At 43.3% G+C, this 16564-nt stretch overlaps 1 protein-coding gene across 2 annotated transcripts in view; it reads left to right on the top strand.

Moving 5' to 3' along the window:
• The first annotated feature begins 280 nt into the window (after positions 1 to 280).
• Positions 281 to 16564, top strand: part of PREP (prolyl endopeptidase) — a 134285-nt gene continuing 118001 nt past the window's right edge. The window contains exons 1-2 of one of the 2 annotated variants that reach the window (XM_050786713.1): positions 281 to 535; positions 5458 to 5532. In XM_050786713.1, coding sequence (XP_050642670.1) covers positions 491 to 535; positions 5458 to 5532 — 120 coding nt within the window. In that variant the 5' untranslated portion in view covers positions 281 to 490. Of the gene's footprint in view, positions 536 to 5457; positions 5533 to 6785; positions 6936 to 16564 lie in introns of those variants that run through there. The other variant, XM_050786714.1, reaches the window with a different exon arrangement.

Genomic DNA, 16564 nt, shown 5'->3' with positions numbered 1-16564 from the left:
CTCCTACAGGCAGTCCTGCGAGCGCGGCCAAAGCGAGGCAGGGCACTGGGGCAGGCGCGGGGACCCAGCCTCGGTGAAGGGACTTGTACCAGGCACAGAGGCCGGGCAGGCGGCCGGGCGTGGGCGAGCGCGTAGCCGGCGTGCCTCCATGCGCCCGGGCGGCGCGGGCGCGGCCGGCGCTCCTGCAGAGGGAGCTGTGCGCCGGGCTTGGCGCACGCTCGGCACCGCCCGCTCCCTCTTGCCGCCGCTGCCGCCGCCGCCGCCGCTGGGCCCGCCCGCCGGGGAGGGGCTCCAGGCCTCGCCGACAGCGGCTTCCTGCTTTCTGCACGTCCTCCCGCCGCGCCGCCAGTCGGTTTGTGCTAGCTGTGGCCGTGAGCCGCCCGCGCCGCCGCTGCCTGCGCCCCAGCCGCGCCTCGCGGTCAGTCCGGCTCGCTCAGGTCCGCTCCCGAAGCCCGCGCCCCTCCACGCTGCCCCCTGCCTGTTCCCGGCCATGCTGTCCCTTCAGTACCCCGACGTGTACCGCGACGAGACTGCCGTAAGTACCCCTGCCCCCGCCCACAGGGCTCCCGGGCGCAGGTGCCCCGCCGGCCTGACCCGTGGCGCTCGCAGCTCCTTTCCCTGCAGCCCTTTGCCCCCCCGCGTCCCTCCCCTCCCCCTCGGCCTTTGTTTGGGAGAATTGGGCCAGGGGCGCGGGGCTCCTCTACAGCACTGGGGCCCCGCGGGCGGTCACTCTGCTAGTGCTGGCGGCGGAGTCTGTGGGCAGCGCCGACCGGCCGCTTTCCAGAATCAATGGGGTCAAGGGCAGACGCCCGGGTAGGAATGAGTGTATGTAGGGAGTGGGAAGACAGACGGTGTCACTGCTTTTTTGACTGGCGAAGCCTCTTGCTTAAATATGGTGGTAGGAGAAAGTGTCCGCTGGTGTGTGCGTGTGCCTGTGTGTGTGATATGATGTCACATTTAAAAACGAAAACAAACTTTTTAAAACTTACACTTTAAAAGTCCTTAGAGTTGAAGTATATTCGTTCGATTTTAAAAGGTGTGTTGAGCGCCTACCCTGTCCCAGGTCGGATGATGCGCATTGGGCCTTGGGGGTGCCGGAGACCCAGACAGAAATGGGGAAGGCGGAGCAGTGACCCCATAGTGTGGCCATGCTGATCTATGTTTTCTTAAACAAGAGAAGTTGAGAGAGGGTGAGAGGAGGTCTTAGAAGGGAGAGGGGTTGATCTTTTTCAGAATAAGTAAGTTTTATCTAGTGGCGGAGTTGACCACCATTTGCCTAAGCTGCAGATGAACTCAAGGTAACTGTTGAGATCCAGTAGGCGGAATTCTGGGCAGACACCTTTTTTGTGTAAACGTGAATTTGACGTCTTAAGAACTGGATTGCATCCACATGTTGTGGCCATGATTCTCTTACTAATAGCTACATTTCTCAGATTACTTAAAATATAATCAGAATGAGTATGTATTTGTGTAACACAGTTTTAATGTTTTTCTGTTTACTTTCCCGATTTATGCCAGAAAGTGTTTACTTTAAAGCACGTGTTACATTGGGGTAAAGGGTGCTGACGCTTTAAAGGACATATTGTTTTAAATTAAGACTTCCAAGTGACACCGATGCATTAATTCATAGTTTCTTTGACCAGTGGCCATCTGGTAACCATGTTTTCTCAGTCTGCTCAGCTGCTTGCTTATTAAATTTACCCTAACGGCTCAAGAAGCTCTATTCCTGTGATTTAAAGGGTTGTTTCCTTTGTATATGGGAGTAAAGTGATCCTGCTGTAATGGAGAAAGAGGCTGGACTAAATGAAAAGACCAGAGTGCTAGTTCTGGTTCTGTCATTCACTAGTTAGGTGACTTTTAGCAGCTCTTACCTGTTATGGGCCTTTTTTCTCTATGTGAAATATTTGGACTGACCATAGGACTTAACTTGCTTCTGCAGTAGGAATGTTGTCGTGCATTCATTCATTCATTCACGTGACAGTCTAGCTCTGCAGTGTTCCAGACTAGTAATGGGAAGACATGTGACTATTTGGTTCTGGTTCTTGAGGTTCAGAATATAAAGAACCACCCATTCTGTGGTTTGATAAGTGCAGTTTTAAGTTTGTTTTTAGAGTTACTTGTTAGTTTTTCACCACCCTGGGTGCCTAAATCCTACAGTTTATTTATCTGTATTTAATAGTTCATGAAAGGTTTAAGTGGGAATTTTATGAAGACATCTAAGAGATTATAAACAATTAACTCGGAAGGGTATACTGTGGATTTTAATACACTCCAGTTCCTTCTCATTAAACAACTCATGGTAACTCGAAGCCTCGTGGCCAAAGGAATGCAGCTCTGGCCCAGTCTGAATCCTGTTCTGTGGCTCCCTCAGCCTATGGTGGAGTATCTTTTTTTTTTTTTTTTTTTTTTAACATTAAGGTTTGGTTACTAAGCCCTAGGCTTGACTTAGGTATTTGCTTAAATTGTAACCTTTGGTTTCTAGGATGGGTTTGTTTCTCCCCAGTATCAGCTGGGGATTGCTGTAGCTTTCTGTCTCTTTCACTTGAGCACCTTCATCCACATGCTCAGTATTCTGCTGAAAGTGTTGGAGCATTGAAACCGTTTTGGTGGAGTTCTGCCTTTTTGGGCAGAAATTTGGAAGCCATGACACTTCTTGTGCAATGCCATTGACCACTGCTTAAGAGAGTTGCTATCCGGAAGTACAGGCCTACCACAGGGGACTCACACTCTGATAGAAGAGGATTTAGGATGAGAGGAGAACACAGAATAGGATGGGACTCATTTCCAGCAGGAGGAGGAGGTATTATGTAAAATGAGTCTGGAAGTTGACCAGTTGGGTAAGGGACAAAGGACATTCCTGATCCTGTGACTAAAATAAAGTCATAGCTAGGCAGACCTGGATGGTTGCAGAATTGCATTTATTTGTAGGGTGGCAAGAAGACCATTCTGACCAGACCATCAGTAGATGGATAAACTTGCATGAGGCTTGAAAGATGACCAGGATAGGTTTGATAGGTCCTGCCTGCTGTGTGTACGAGTCTGCACTTGGTCCTGAAGGCGGTGGGTGAACTGTTGAATGGTACAAATGTCGAACAGGATTAAGTAGTACAGTACCTTATCAGGGCTCTATTTTTAAAGCCTCTTGGGGAGATCAAGAATGATTAGCAAACTTAAATCAGGTGGAAGAATTTGATTCGAGGGACGTGGCTGGCTATAAGACACACCCACCTCATTTGTAGGGTGTGGTCTTAGAAAAAATTGGAGGTGGGGAGTTGTGACTCCTGGGATTGACTGTGGAATTGTCCTAGAGAGAATCAGTTTCTTGTCCTAGTTAAAAATATCTGATCAATAACTTCCATCTGCTGTAGATGGTGGTGCCTGGTCTGAGCAGATAGGGCTGCTTGGTGTAAATTTCTGGATATGCCTGAATTTAGTAACATAATCCAGGAACATTTTTTAAGTGTCTATTCTGCTCCCTCTGATGAGTGTTTGGGGAAAACGGTGGGCTAACTGCTTTAGTCTCAGGTCTGGTTCTGAACTTGGTATGGTTCTGGGCATGTTACCCAACGTTGTCCTTGCTGTTGCTCCTAGAAGTGTATGATTGAAAGATGCTTTACAATTCAAAATTTTCTGATTTCTTAATGCTAGGAAAAGAAGATTGTTATTTTAAGCCTATTTTGTAACCATTTCAAGGTGTGTAAAATGTAAAAGACTTGCAGATGAGAAGAAAACGATAAAAAGCTTTTGTTTGGTGGTGACAATCTGCTAAAATTTAGAGAGGTCAGGATTGAAAATTGGTAACTTTATGAAGACCCATCAGGAGAGGCTTTAGTCGGGTTTTAAGTTCCTTGCTCTTGTTTTTATGTCTCTTGCTCAGTCAGTTGTTTAATGAGAATATATACAGAGTGTTCTGGCTTACCTGCCCATTTATCCAGTTGTGCATTTCCCCAGGAGTTCTTTCAGCTGGCATCAGACGAGGACAGATGTGGAGGGCCCAGTGTTGTAAGGGCCAGGGAGATTGTTCTCACCTAGCCAGCAGCCACACTGCAACTAGAGCAGCGCTGAGCTTTCTTTAGGAAATAGCCCTTACCTTCTGGCCTTATAGAACAAAGCAAGGAGACAGATTAAAAATTCATCTGAGATAGAGGTAGTCTTCCCAACAGCCTTATACAAAAAACCTTAACCAGAATGTTGGAGTGGTTCAGAGACTTGATTGGCAAGATATTGTCAGTGTGGTTTCATTAATGGGGTTAATCTTTTTGTTTTGTTTTGTTTTTTGAGATGGAGTCTTGCTCTGTTGCCTGGGCTGGAGTGGTCTCAGCTCACTGCAACCTCTGCCTCCTGGGTTCAAGAGATTCTCCTGCCTCAGCCTCCCGAGTAGCTGAGATTACAGGCACCTGCCACCATGCCCGGCTGATATTTAAATTTTGAGTAGAGACAGGATTTCACCATGTTGACCAGGCTGGTCTTGAATTCCTGACCTCAAGTGATCTGCCCACCTCAGCCTCCCAAAGTGCTGGGATTACGGGTGTGAACCACCACACCCTGCCCTAATGAGGTTAATCTTGATGGTATCAGGTGGAGAGATTTTGTAATGATTTTTACTGCTGGATAATACTTTTGGCATAATCACTTGAGGAGTGGTGAAAACTGCTTGTACTTGCTCCTTCAGATGCCTTCAGGTGGCTTCTAAGGCCAGGCCTTAGAAGCTCCAGAAAGCTTCCTTTGGCTGGGTTCTACTTATATTAAGCAGTTTTATTTCCTCCAATATCGTGGTAACCTGAATGGGTGATGCTTTTGCACCTTCTTTTTGTAAACATTAAAAAAAAAAAAAAGCATTTCATAACAATAAAAAGGAAGAAAGGCATTAGTTTTAAAATGTTTTGCCATTGCATTTAAGTCAGCTTTTTAAACATATGTCAATTACAATCATTATACTGCATATTAGTAACTTGCTTTTTGGCAGTTTAGACTTAAAAGCAAAACTGACTGGGCTATATTGCAGGGAGATTTTCTAATCATTGGGAAGCTCAGTGGAATAGGAGAACGAGCACGTGTGTGTGAGCCCCCTCCCTGACGTGCCCTTCTTGTGTGCCCACTGTATTGTCCACTGTATTGTGTCATTCTGTGCTTGGCTGCTGACAGCACGTTTTCAAGTTTCTTTAGCACAGTGGCAGGTCTTTGTTTTGTGTTGTAGGGACAGAGCGGTTTCCTGTTCTGACCTTTCATCTTTCTTTCCTCTCTAGCTAAAACATTCTTTTCAGGAAGGGTGGCTTGACACCTTTGAGAACCTGCCAACTTTGGTTCATGTGGTAATTTGGGCAGACATGTTGCCAGTGAGCCAATTAGTATTTTTGTCCATCCCTTTCGTATTTCTCCATTACATTTTAAAAAAAAATACCAGTTTTAATCGGGGTTAGAGAGTAATTATCTAATACCTCATTTTGTCTTCTACAGGTACAGGATTATCACGGACATAAAATTTGTGACCCTTATGCCTGGCTTGAAGACCCCGACAGTGAACAGACAAAGGTAATTTGGTTTCTAATTAAAGATAAGGCAGCCCTGGTAGCTGGCACCAAATTCTAAATGTCAGTTAACTACAGCTTTTCCTTTCTGGTGTTCTCCTGGGTTTTCTGCCATGGGATGGTGAGTATACCTGTTGTTACCACTACTTTTTGTCAAGTGATTCATGGGAAAAAGACGAAAGCATGGCTTAGTCCCAGAGAAAGTCATGTAAGTGTTTCAGATAATGTTTATGGTTCATAGTGACACTGATGAGCTATTTTAAGTGAAAATATCGGAAAGAAAACTGATTTTTGCCAAAAGAAATATTGAAAACCTAGATAGAAATGATGTTAAAGGGAAAAATTACCTCAATGTTTTTTTCTAAAGAGAAGAAAATCTTGTATATGAAATGAGTATCAGGTCTTGAAAACTGAATACTGTCCTTAGATTGCTTATTGATGTCAACACAACAACAATGAAAAGCTAAGTAGTAAAGGGGCAGAGGGGAGCATTTTCTGCCCTAAAAACAAAGCTTTTGTATTCTTTTGGAGAAACAGTATTTCAAGGATCCTGCTGAAGTCTCATTCAGTAATGAAGGTGGCCCTAAGTCCTATGTCCCACAGACATTTTTCACCTTTTGGAGTGCCTGGGAGTTGTCACTTATGTATACTTTTTTTTTTTTTCAAGACAGAGCCTTACTCTGTCACCCAGGCTGTAGGGCACTGGTGCGATCTTGGCTCACTGCAACCTCCACCTCCTGGGTTCAAACAGTTCTTGTGCCTCAGCCTCCCGAGTAGCTGGGATTATAGGCATGTGCCACCACACCCTGCCAATTTTTGTATTTTTACTAGAGACAGGGGTTTCACCATGTTGGCCAGGCTGGTCTTGAACTCCTGGCCTCAAGTGATCCTCCCACCTCAGCTTCCCAAAGTGTTGGGATTACAGGTGTGCACCATCGTGCCCAGCCTATTTATATATACTTTATGTAGTTAATTAGGTTTGCTTGGGTCGGGGAATAGTGTTTCTCAAGTTCATCTTAAGTTCTTTGATTCTTTTATTTATAACCATAGTTCATAATACTTAGTACATATTTACAGTTTCTAATATGTTCACCATCCTGAAATTTATTCGAGCTTCTTTAGAGTCGCAGGGTACATTTCCCATTAAAAAAAAAAAAATGTTAAATGGCACTCTAGATAGTTTTTCAGGCCAGTCTTCAAACGCCTGTGTCTTAACTCCACCTGTTTCCTGCGGTCCCTTGCCACCGTATATACCAGTGTTCTCTGGAGACCTGAATTCAGATTTGCCAGAAAAGCATCCCTTCCTGATGTGGAATTGCCCATCTCCCCACTGGGACAAGGAAAGGGATGGAGTGAAGAGCTTAGCCGGAGCATGATGGTATATGGAGAAGAGAAGAGAAAGTAGAGGTAGGGGAGTAAACCATATGATCATCTCCTTCTTCCTTTAGTCTCAAGCACTGGCTCACCTGCTTTCTGCCATCCTCCCCTGTTCTTCGTGAGTAGCGTCTCTCCTTAGCCCACTGCACACCTCTTAACGACTTCTTTTTATCCTTTGTCCCTAAAGTTAGCATGCTGCTATTTTGAGATTTCCCAGTGGTTTTTACTTTTATCTGCAATCCTACATTCTTTCTCTAACCCCTTCAAGAAAGACAAAGGTCTCATGGATGAGAATGGTTGGTATTTGGGCTTTAATTTTTCTTCCCGGAAGCACTGGGTCATAGTAGTGGATGGGCAGACATTCCAAAGTGAGAAACACAGGAGTATCTTTAGGAATGGTGGAGGCTGTAGCTCTGCAGGTAAGTCTGGGGAACAGAGAACAGGTGTGGGGTTACCTCCCCACTTCATCCCTGCCATAGATTACCTTGATTGTTCAGCACTGGACTGAGACAGAGGGATTGGGTCTGGGAGTGGAGAGTCACACACACCTGCCTAACCTGTACAGGCTAGAAAGCACGAGGGAAAGGGTGAAGTTCTCGTACATCTCTTGGAAAACTGTCCCTAAGACGTGATGATTTCTTCGCCTGAAGTATTGGCTGTAACCTGGATTTCTACAGCCTTTGATGGTGATTGAGTGATTGAGCGCTGTCAGAATGACCCAGATTTTATCTGTTAATGAATGTATACTTTGCTGTTCCTTAGTTGATAATGACAGATTCGTGGATGACAAGCCACTTAGTAGTGGATATCAAGCTTCCAATTAGTGGATGAAACTGCTAATTAATGATCTTACAGTCAGCTCTTGGTAGAAACTAAGACATTGGAGTGTACACTGTTATTTTTGTGGTATACGTTTCTTGGATGCTTACTATGTGCCAGGCACTTTACCGGGAGTAAAGTGCATATCTGCATATCCTGTTTCATTTGATTCTCAAACTCTGAAATAGATATTTTTATTTCCCCCGTTTTACAGATGAAGAAATGGAGGTGCCAAGTGATTACGTATGTTGTCCATGGTTACTCAGCTAGTAAGTGTGTAGTCAGGGGTAACCCAGGTAGACCAGGTGGTTATCAATTACACGTTAAAAAATAAGTAAAAGTAAAAAGACTGGGCATAATACTTTGTAGATGCAAGCTAAAGGAATTTATTCATGTCTGTGCTTGCCGTGTGCATTTGTAGGCCGTCGTGTGTGAACCCTGGGCCAGCCCCCGCTCTCATGCTGACCTGTTCTTTTTTTAAAACATATATATTTTAAATTGTAATAATTCAGAGTACTGTGATCTTACATTCTTCTCTGACTTCATATTCTACCATGGCAATTTTTCATGTTAGAAAGCAATCTTTACAGTCCAGAATTTTAATAGTCATACTATTTCATCAGGCGGATGCACGATATTACGCCTAATGACTTCTGTTGGAAATTATTGTTTTCAGCTTTTCACTATTACAAATAATGTCCCAAACACGCGCTTTTCTAGATCTCCACATTTCTGACAATGACATGATTACTTGTTGCAGTAGCCTTGAAATCTCTTCTCCATTCTCAGGTATTTGCTTTTTGTCTTTGCTATCAAATGCGTTCCTTTTTCATTATTGATGGCATATATGAGTGTTACTGACTCTTTTGTTAGATACCGAGTCTTGCTCTCGCCCAGGCTGGAGTGCAGCCATCTTCTGGGCTCCAGCTGTCTTCCTCCCTTAGCCTCCCAAGTAGCTGGGACTATAGGTGCATACCGCCACACCCGACTAAACTAGCTACTGCTACCGATTTTATATTTATTTTGTACCTAGTTCCCTTACTGAACTCACTAAATTTTCAGTTATTTCCCTTAGATTTTTAGATACATAATCATATAACATATAATCAAATTTAGTGATAATTCTATTTTCTCTTCTACGAAACTTTGGTTATTTTATATATTTTTTACCTAATAATTTTTTTGAACTCACTGATTCAAATAAGTTTTCAGTTATTTCCCTTAGGTTTTCTAGATACATAATCATATAATCTACAATCAATTATTATTTTCTCCTCTACCAAATTTTGGTTCAGGTCTTACTGAATTGGTCAAAGCTCTGCAAAACACGTACGAATAGTAGTGACAAAGAACTTTCTAGCCTAGTGTTTAAATTGTTATTTTGAATGATATTTGTCATCTTGTTTAAGCCTTGTTATTCCTACTTTTAGTTTTGGATTTCAATTTCTTTTTAATACCAATCAGGATAATTATATAGCTTTACTAATAATATTAAAATGTCCTTGAATTCGTGTGATAAAATTCCATTTTTTCTTATCTGCTTTTATGTTCCTTACAACTGTATTTACAAGAAATGTTGGTCAATATCCTGTTATCCAATATAATAACCACTAGCCACTTGTAGCTCCTGAGGACCTGAAATGTGGCTAGTCTGAATTGATTATGTGTTGTAAGCATAAAATACATGCCGGATTTCAAACACTTAGTTTGAACAAAAAAATGTGAAATACCTCAATATTTCATATGGATTATATAAAACCAGTCAGGACATTAGAAACATCTGTAGCTCTCTTATAAGATCTGAAATAGAGTTTCTATTTAATCTAGTATTTAATACAGGTTAGCCAATCCTGACACTGCCTAGCATTTAAGGTTATATCCTTTATAAAACAAAATCAGAGAAGACTTGTAATGGAAAATTCTCAAAAACAGGGTTGAAATGATTTGTGTGTGGTGGATTACATAAAATATATTATTGAAATTTTTTTTTCCTTAATGTGGCTACTAGAAATTTTTAAATTATATATGTAGCTTACATAATGTATCTACTGGGCAGCGCTGCTCCTCTGTTTCTTTACAAAATATCTGTTAACATTTTTCGTATCAGCCTTAGATTTGCTTCAGAGAATCAACTGAATTGTGTGTTATCTTGTACAATCTGAAGCATTTGCTATAAAATAGCAATATGGGCCTTGACAGCTAGAAAAAATTCATCCAGATTCAACTCTGCCTCTACCCCCTGCCTCGCCCCTGTTTTTGAGAATTTTCTGTTGCAAGTCTGCTCTGGTTTTGTTTTATAAAGGATATAGCCTTAAATGCCAGGCACTGTCAGGATTGGCCAACCTAAATTAAATACTAGATTAAATCTGAGACCTACTGATAGCATTTCAGATCTTGTAAAAGAGCTACAGATGTTTCTCACTTCTTGACTGGTTTTTATTGGAAATGTAATAAACAGCTTTTTATTTGTTTTAGAGGCTCTGTAAAGATTCTCCTTTTTACAGCAAGGTATGGCTAATACACCTTTGTGTACATGCTAATAACCATAAATAGAAAATGTTCATGCTGCTTTTCTGCTCTTATGAAAAACACACCATACCTTTTCACTCTGGGACCAAAAGTTAACTCATCAGATCCAAGATGATAGACTCACTGGCATCAGTAACAAGCCTGTCTAGGGACGAATGAGAGGTATGCATGGAAGATGCACAGGAAAGGCCCCCTCTGACACCTGAAGTATGCTGTCTGAACAGGTCAGCATGGGGCCGGCCGCAGTGGTTCACACGTGTAATCCCAGCATTTTGGGAGGCCGAGGCGGGTGGATCACCTGAGGTCAGGAGTTCAAGACCAGCCTGGCCAACATGGCAAAACCTCATCTGTACTAAAAATAGAAAAATTAGCCGTACGTGGTGGCACACGCCTGTAATTCCAGCTACTTGGGTGGCTGAGGCAGGGGAATCACTTGAACCCAGAAGGCAGAGGTTGCAGCGAGCCAAGATCATGTCACTGTACTCCAGCCTAGGTGACAGAACGAGACTCTGTCTCAAACAAACAAACACACAAACAAAAACTAAATTTGTAAAAACTGGTCTGGGAGAACTATATGGAAATACAAACTAAACACCAAAAGTAAGGTAAAGGAAAAACTTTGAGTTAGAAATCCTTCAGATTCCTACTAAGTATAATATGCTGTTTAAGTGCACGTTAACACAGTGTAATTTCACTGGTGTAAATGGGATATCAGGGTAACCATGGTAGCGTTAGCATGAAGCGCCAGAGAAGGCGGTTTGCAGTCCTTAAAATGATTTGAGGCCAGGTTTGGTGGCTCACACCTGTAATCCCAGCACTTTGGGAGGCCGAGGCGGGCAGATCATGAGATCAGGAGATCGAGACCATCCTGGCTAACATGGTGAAACCCCATCTCTACTAAAAATACAAAAAATTAGCTGGGCATGGTGGTGGGCGCCTGTAGTCCCAGCTACTCAGGAGGCTGAGGCTGGAGAATGGCGTGAACCCGGGAGGTGGAGCTTGCAGTGAGCCAAGATTGCGCCACTGCCCTCCAGCCTGGGCGACAGAGTGAGACTCCGTCTCAAAGAAAAAAAAAATGATTTGAAGACTAGATAAGTAGGTCCCAATAACCAGGCATGTTTCCTAGTCCGCACGCATTTCCAGCTTATCCTTTGTAGCTTGGAGAAGGAAGTTTGACGCAGTCTTACCTTACGCCGTGTTTGGCAACTTGAGCCTCCAGTGTGTGAACATGTTCACATGTTTCTAAATTTTACCTTTCTAAATTTCCCTCTGGTATGTGTCCGTATTTCCCCTGGTAAACAAATAAGCAAACCCCAAACCCCACACTTTGCATTAGCTCTTCTGAACCGCCTTCTTCCTTTCAGTCAGTCTCTTGGTCCCTTAGGGCGTGTGCCCTGTTCAGGTCTTACTTTATCGTGGGCTCTCTCCCTCTCTTTCCCTGCCTGTCCACAAGCCGCTTTCTGCATGCCTGTTGACATAGTTGAAAGCACCCTTTTCTTTGTACCACTCCCAGTAACATCTCCCATTAGCATAAACTAGTTTCTTCAAGATCAGTGGTGGCCCAGTGGCCAAATCCAGAGACTTCTAGAAATCAGGCTAGGCACAGTGGCTCACACCTATAATCCCAGCACTTTGGGAGGCCAGGATGGGAGGATTACTTGAGCCCAGGAATTTGAGACCAGCTGAGATGACATAGTGAAACCCTGTATCTTTATTTTATTTATTTATTTGTTTATTTTTGAGACAGTCTCATTCCATCACCCAGGCTGGATTGCAGTGGCACAATCTCAGCTCACTGCAACCTCTGCTTCCTGGGTTCAAGCGATTCTTGTGCCTCAGCCTCCTGAGTTGCTGGAATTACAGGTGCCCACCACCACCTGCCAATTTTTTGTATTTTTTGTAGAGACCGGGTTTTGCCATTTTTGTCAGGCTGGTCTTGAACTCCTGACCTCAAGTAATCCTCCCGCTTCAGCCTCCCAAAGTGCTGGGATTACAGGTGTGAGCCACCACACCGGGCCTTTGTCTCTTTAATTAAAAAAAAAAAAGTGTGTGTGTGTATGTGTCTGTGTGTGTGTGTGTCTGTGTGTGTGTGTATGTATAAAACCAGAGACTTACATAAATCAGCGTATATTCCTCACTAGGGAGATGGACCTCATGTCCAGGGTGAATTGTAGAGTTGGGACTTGCAGGCAAGGAGAATGCTCTTCCGTCAGCCCTGCTTTTTTACATTGCTTTCATCATGGGGGCAGCATCTCTCTGATCACTGGGGGAATGCTAAGTTAGCATTTATTCTTCCTGGCCTCTTTACCCGTGTGGTACCAGGTAGTCTATATTGCGTAATTTGCTCCCCTTCCTAGTAGTGATACTTCCTTGGTTTTGCAACCCAGGGGTCCAGGTAGAAGCAATGTTCTTGTAATCTCAGTCTCCCCATTTTACCCCATCTTATTGTGTCTTCAGCCTTTTAGCTGAATGTTCTAGAAGTTGTTACTGAGTTACTGAAGGAGAAATACACAAAAGAAAAATTTACACCCTTCTAGGGGTGACTGCCTTAACTGTAACTGATTGTCAGGTCTGGCTCTCACAGAACTGTCTTGGAGCTTGGGCACATGAGTTAGCTAAATGTAGAATATCAGTGGCATTTATCTAATAACTTTTTATTCTCCCTGAGTGCCGCCCTGGGCAAAATGAGAGTAACAGCAACTCCGTTTCCTTCACAGACCTTGAGAAGAGAACTCTAACAGAATTGGAAGAAAATATTTTTATTTATATTCGTTCCATCTGAAAAATAAGATAAAATAACAATTTGTTTCGGAGAGGATGAAAGGAATATAAATGTAGATTTCTTTTCTGGGACATGTGAGTTCCCACTTTTCATTCTCTCACTGACTAGCTGGAAGTGACCCCGTTACACCAGCTGATTAAGGGGCTATGGCAATTAGAACAGAAATCCTTCAGGATTGCAGGATAAGAATCCTGGAAATGTCACCACCTTCTCCCCCTGTCTCAGTACTGTTTCTTTCCTTGGCAGGAAAGATTTAAATCTTAAAGGACTTCAGATCATATCTGGGATATTTAAATCCTAGGATTTCTATGTAGGTATTTTAGTGTCACAGAGATCAGCGGAGAACAGAGTTTGTGTAGGAAAACATCTGCTTTCCCTGGTGCCCTTCATTGTCTGTCCTGAAGTCTTTTTATTTGTTTCTTTGCTTGCTTGCTTTTGTTTTTGGTCTCTGGGGTTAACCTTAAAGTGTGTAGCTTGAGGAGTTTCTGTTCTTTCTGGTGTCAATTTCGGTGACAGTCTGGCCTAGGACTGCCTAGATCATGTGCTTTCCCTAGTCCAGATCCAGAGCCAGCTTCTCGAAGAACTGGTGCTTAGCTAGGTGAGCAGGGATTGATCTGTCTGATTGCCTTTCCCCATCTGGCCACTACCTTTTCAGGCTAAAGGAGAGCTATTGGGGTGGAAGCTTGCCCTCAGGAAATTCCAGTACATGAGGGGCTGGTTAAATGTCTCTAAGCCAAAAGCCAGCAGTTAAAGCTTACTGATGGAGCTGCCAATCACCAGAAATTACAGGTATAAAAGGCTGGTTTTGGTGTACAGTGTTCTTTGAAAACTTTGTAATAAACCGGGGGTATCTCTGTGGATAATTCCTTCATTCTGTGAGTTGGCAGGCATTTCTGATGTTGCTTCTGTTGCAAGGCAGTGTGGAGGAATGGAGTATTTGCTGGATGGTACTAGAAGTCAGAAGATACAAGTTGCAGTCTTTGGTCTTCTGTTTTCTTGTCTATGACTGTAGCAAGCTGTCTAATCTAGTATTCATTTTCTTCATCTATAAAGAGTTAAAGTAATATTCATTCATTTAGCTCCCAATTATGATAACACCCAAGTGAGAAAATGTATGTAAAAATCCATATACAGCAAAGTTCCGGTCAGACGAAGACGGTACTGCTTGGGCGTTGCAGCTTCCATGTATCGGGGTATAGACTTTCTGACTCTAGTCTCCTAATTGCTTAGTCAAAATGTTTGACTTTAAAGACTCTTACCTCTTTTTATTTTTATCCACAAAACTAAGCCGATTTTCGTTTTGAATTCTAGATTTTTCACGAAAAGATACATTCTGAACATTGTTTTTTCATTGGAACTGTGACTTGTAAGTGTGGTTTCATTGTTCTCAAGTGTAGTGATGAAACTAGGCCAAAGATTACTTAAAGGCAATAGCCTTAAAGTAGCGTCTTTTTAAATTGATGCCTTGGAACCCCACTGGCAAAGCTGGCCTGTGAGACGCCTTCCACCCATTCATTCATGTTCCATATATGGGCCTGGATTGAGAATTACTGCTGTATGTATCCCTGTTCTAGCAGATATGGGAAATGTGTTTAGTAACCATTTTACCACATAGTATCTCAGTCTTTAAGACTTCTAAGGTCTTAAAAGTCTTATTACCTTCTGTGGGAATGTTTAGCTTTATTACAGTTTGTAAACATACTTCTCATAAATTCATGAGGAAATATGTATTTAGGGAATACCTTCCTTCTGATCTCTGGATGGGATAATTGTCAAAAGAATGAGGAAGTTGCTGGTACTGGGCTACTCTTAATCACTACATTCCCTTTTCCCCCCACCCCCACCCCCCAATCTCCTTTCTCTTGCTTTCTGTAATAGGGTTTTTGATGCAAGTGGCAAAAACTGATTCTGGGCAAGTTAGGCAAATAGGCATTTATGGCAAGGATATGAAGGCAGCTTGGAATGGACCAAGGGCCAGGCTCTGAGCAGGCAGGAATGTCACTTTTCACCCAGCATTGCTATGGCTTCAGTGATCTCCAGTCATTCAGCCTGCCATCTCTTTTTCAAGTGATGGTATCCCAAAAGAAGGAGTCTTGATTGGCCAAGCTGTGGGTGTGTGCTGGCCCCTTGGCTGTAGTGCAGCAGTAAGAGAAGAGATTTGGTAGAAGCCTCAGGGACTCTCTTTGGCTTCTGCAGTGGCAGCCCAGCTGCCTGCTCCACTTAGAAGGCAGGGCACGAGGGAGGGAGAATGGATGCTGGCTACCCCAAGTGTCACATGCCTGTAGGTTTCATTCTCTCTCTTTTCTCCATATGTGCTTCATTTCCTCCTCCTCTTTCACCTTTCCTCCTCTCTCCTTAGTTTATCTGTGTGCTCCCTGTGCTGAGTATTGGGTTAAATAAGGGGGATGCGGTGTCGTAAGTAAGACAGATGCCCATACCAGCATGGAATTTGCATTGTAGCTTGGGAGGACCAGAGATTGAAGATGGGCAAACCACCTGATCTCTGCACTGCTAGAGATCGGAGCAGTAAGGAGGCCAGGCCACATCTCGTAGCACAAGCTTGTCCGGCCTGCGGCCCACTGACCACATGTGGCCCAGGATGGCTTTGAATGCGGCCCAACACAAATTCGTAAACTCTTAAAAAACGTTCTGAGATTTTTTTTTTTTTGGTGACTTTTTCTTTTTCTTTCTTTTTCTTTTTTTTTTTAAGCTCATCAGCTATCATTAGTATTAGTGTATTTTATGTGTGGCCTGTGACAATTCTTCTTCTAATATGGCCCAGGGAAGCCAAAAGACTGGACACTTCTGTTGTGGAGGTTAAGACTCCAGCCCCATTGGTTCACTCTCAGGGAAAGCTCCATTTTAGAAAAGCACACCCTAAATCATTGATGAATTGTTTCAAGTACTTGTATACATTTAATGTTGCTGTTTTCTCTGTAAGCAGTTACTCAGCTTTGGTTTCAGTCATCTGAAGTTTTTCAGTGAAAAATGCTGGCATCAGATACGGTATTTTTGGGAAAACAGCTGTTAAAAAGTGAACATCTAAAGAACTACGATAACTGATTTCATTCAACTTCTTTTTTGTTTTGTTTTGTTTTTTGAGATGGAGGTTTGCTGTGTCACCCAGGCTGGAGTACAGTGGCAGATCTCCACTGCAACCTCCACCTGCCGAGTTCAAGCAATTCTCGTGTCTCAGCCTCCCGAATAGCATGAGTAGGTGGGACTACAGGCATCCGCCACCAAGCCTGGCTAATTTTTGTATATTTAGTGGAGATGGGGTTTCACCATGATGGCCAAGCTGGTCTCGAACTCCTGACCTCAAGTGATATGCCCACCTGGGCCTCCCAGAGTGTTGGGATTACAGGCATGAGCCACTGCACCTGGCCTTAACTTCTTTTTTTCCCCACCGTGTTTAGGTGCCTAATTCACCATCCCATTCTGCCATGTTCAGGGGAGAAAGTACTTAGCCATAAAAATGACCAGGGCACTTGTTAAAAATACAAATGCTCAGGCTTCAATCTGGAGCATT

This window comes from Macaca thibetana, chromosome 4 (assembly GCF_024542745.1).
Source record: "Macaca thibetana thibetana isolate TM-01 chromosome 4, ASM2454274v1, whole genome shotgun sequence".
NCBI classification, from domain to species: domain Eukaryota; kingdom Metazoa; phylum Chordata; class Mammalia; order Primates; family Cercopithecidae; genus Macaca; species Macaca thibetana.
This window is presented reverse-complemented; position numbering and strand designations above follow the sequence as displayed.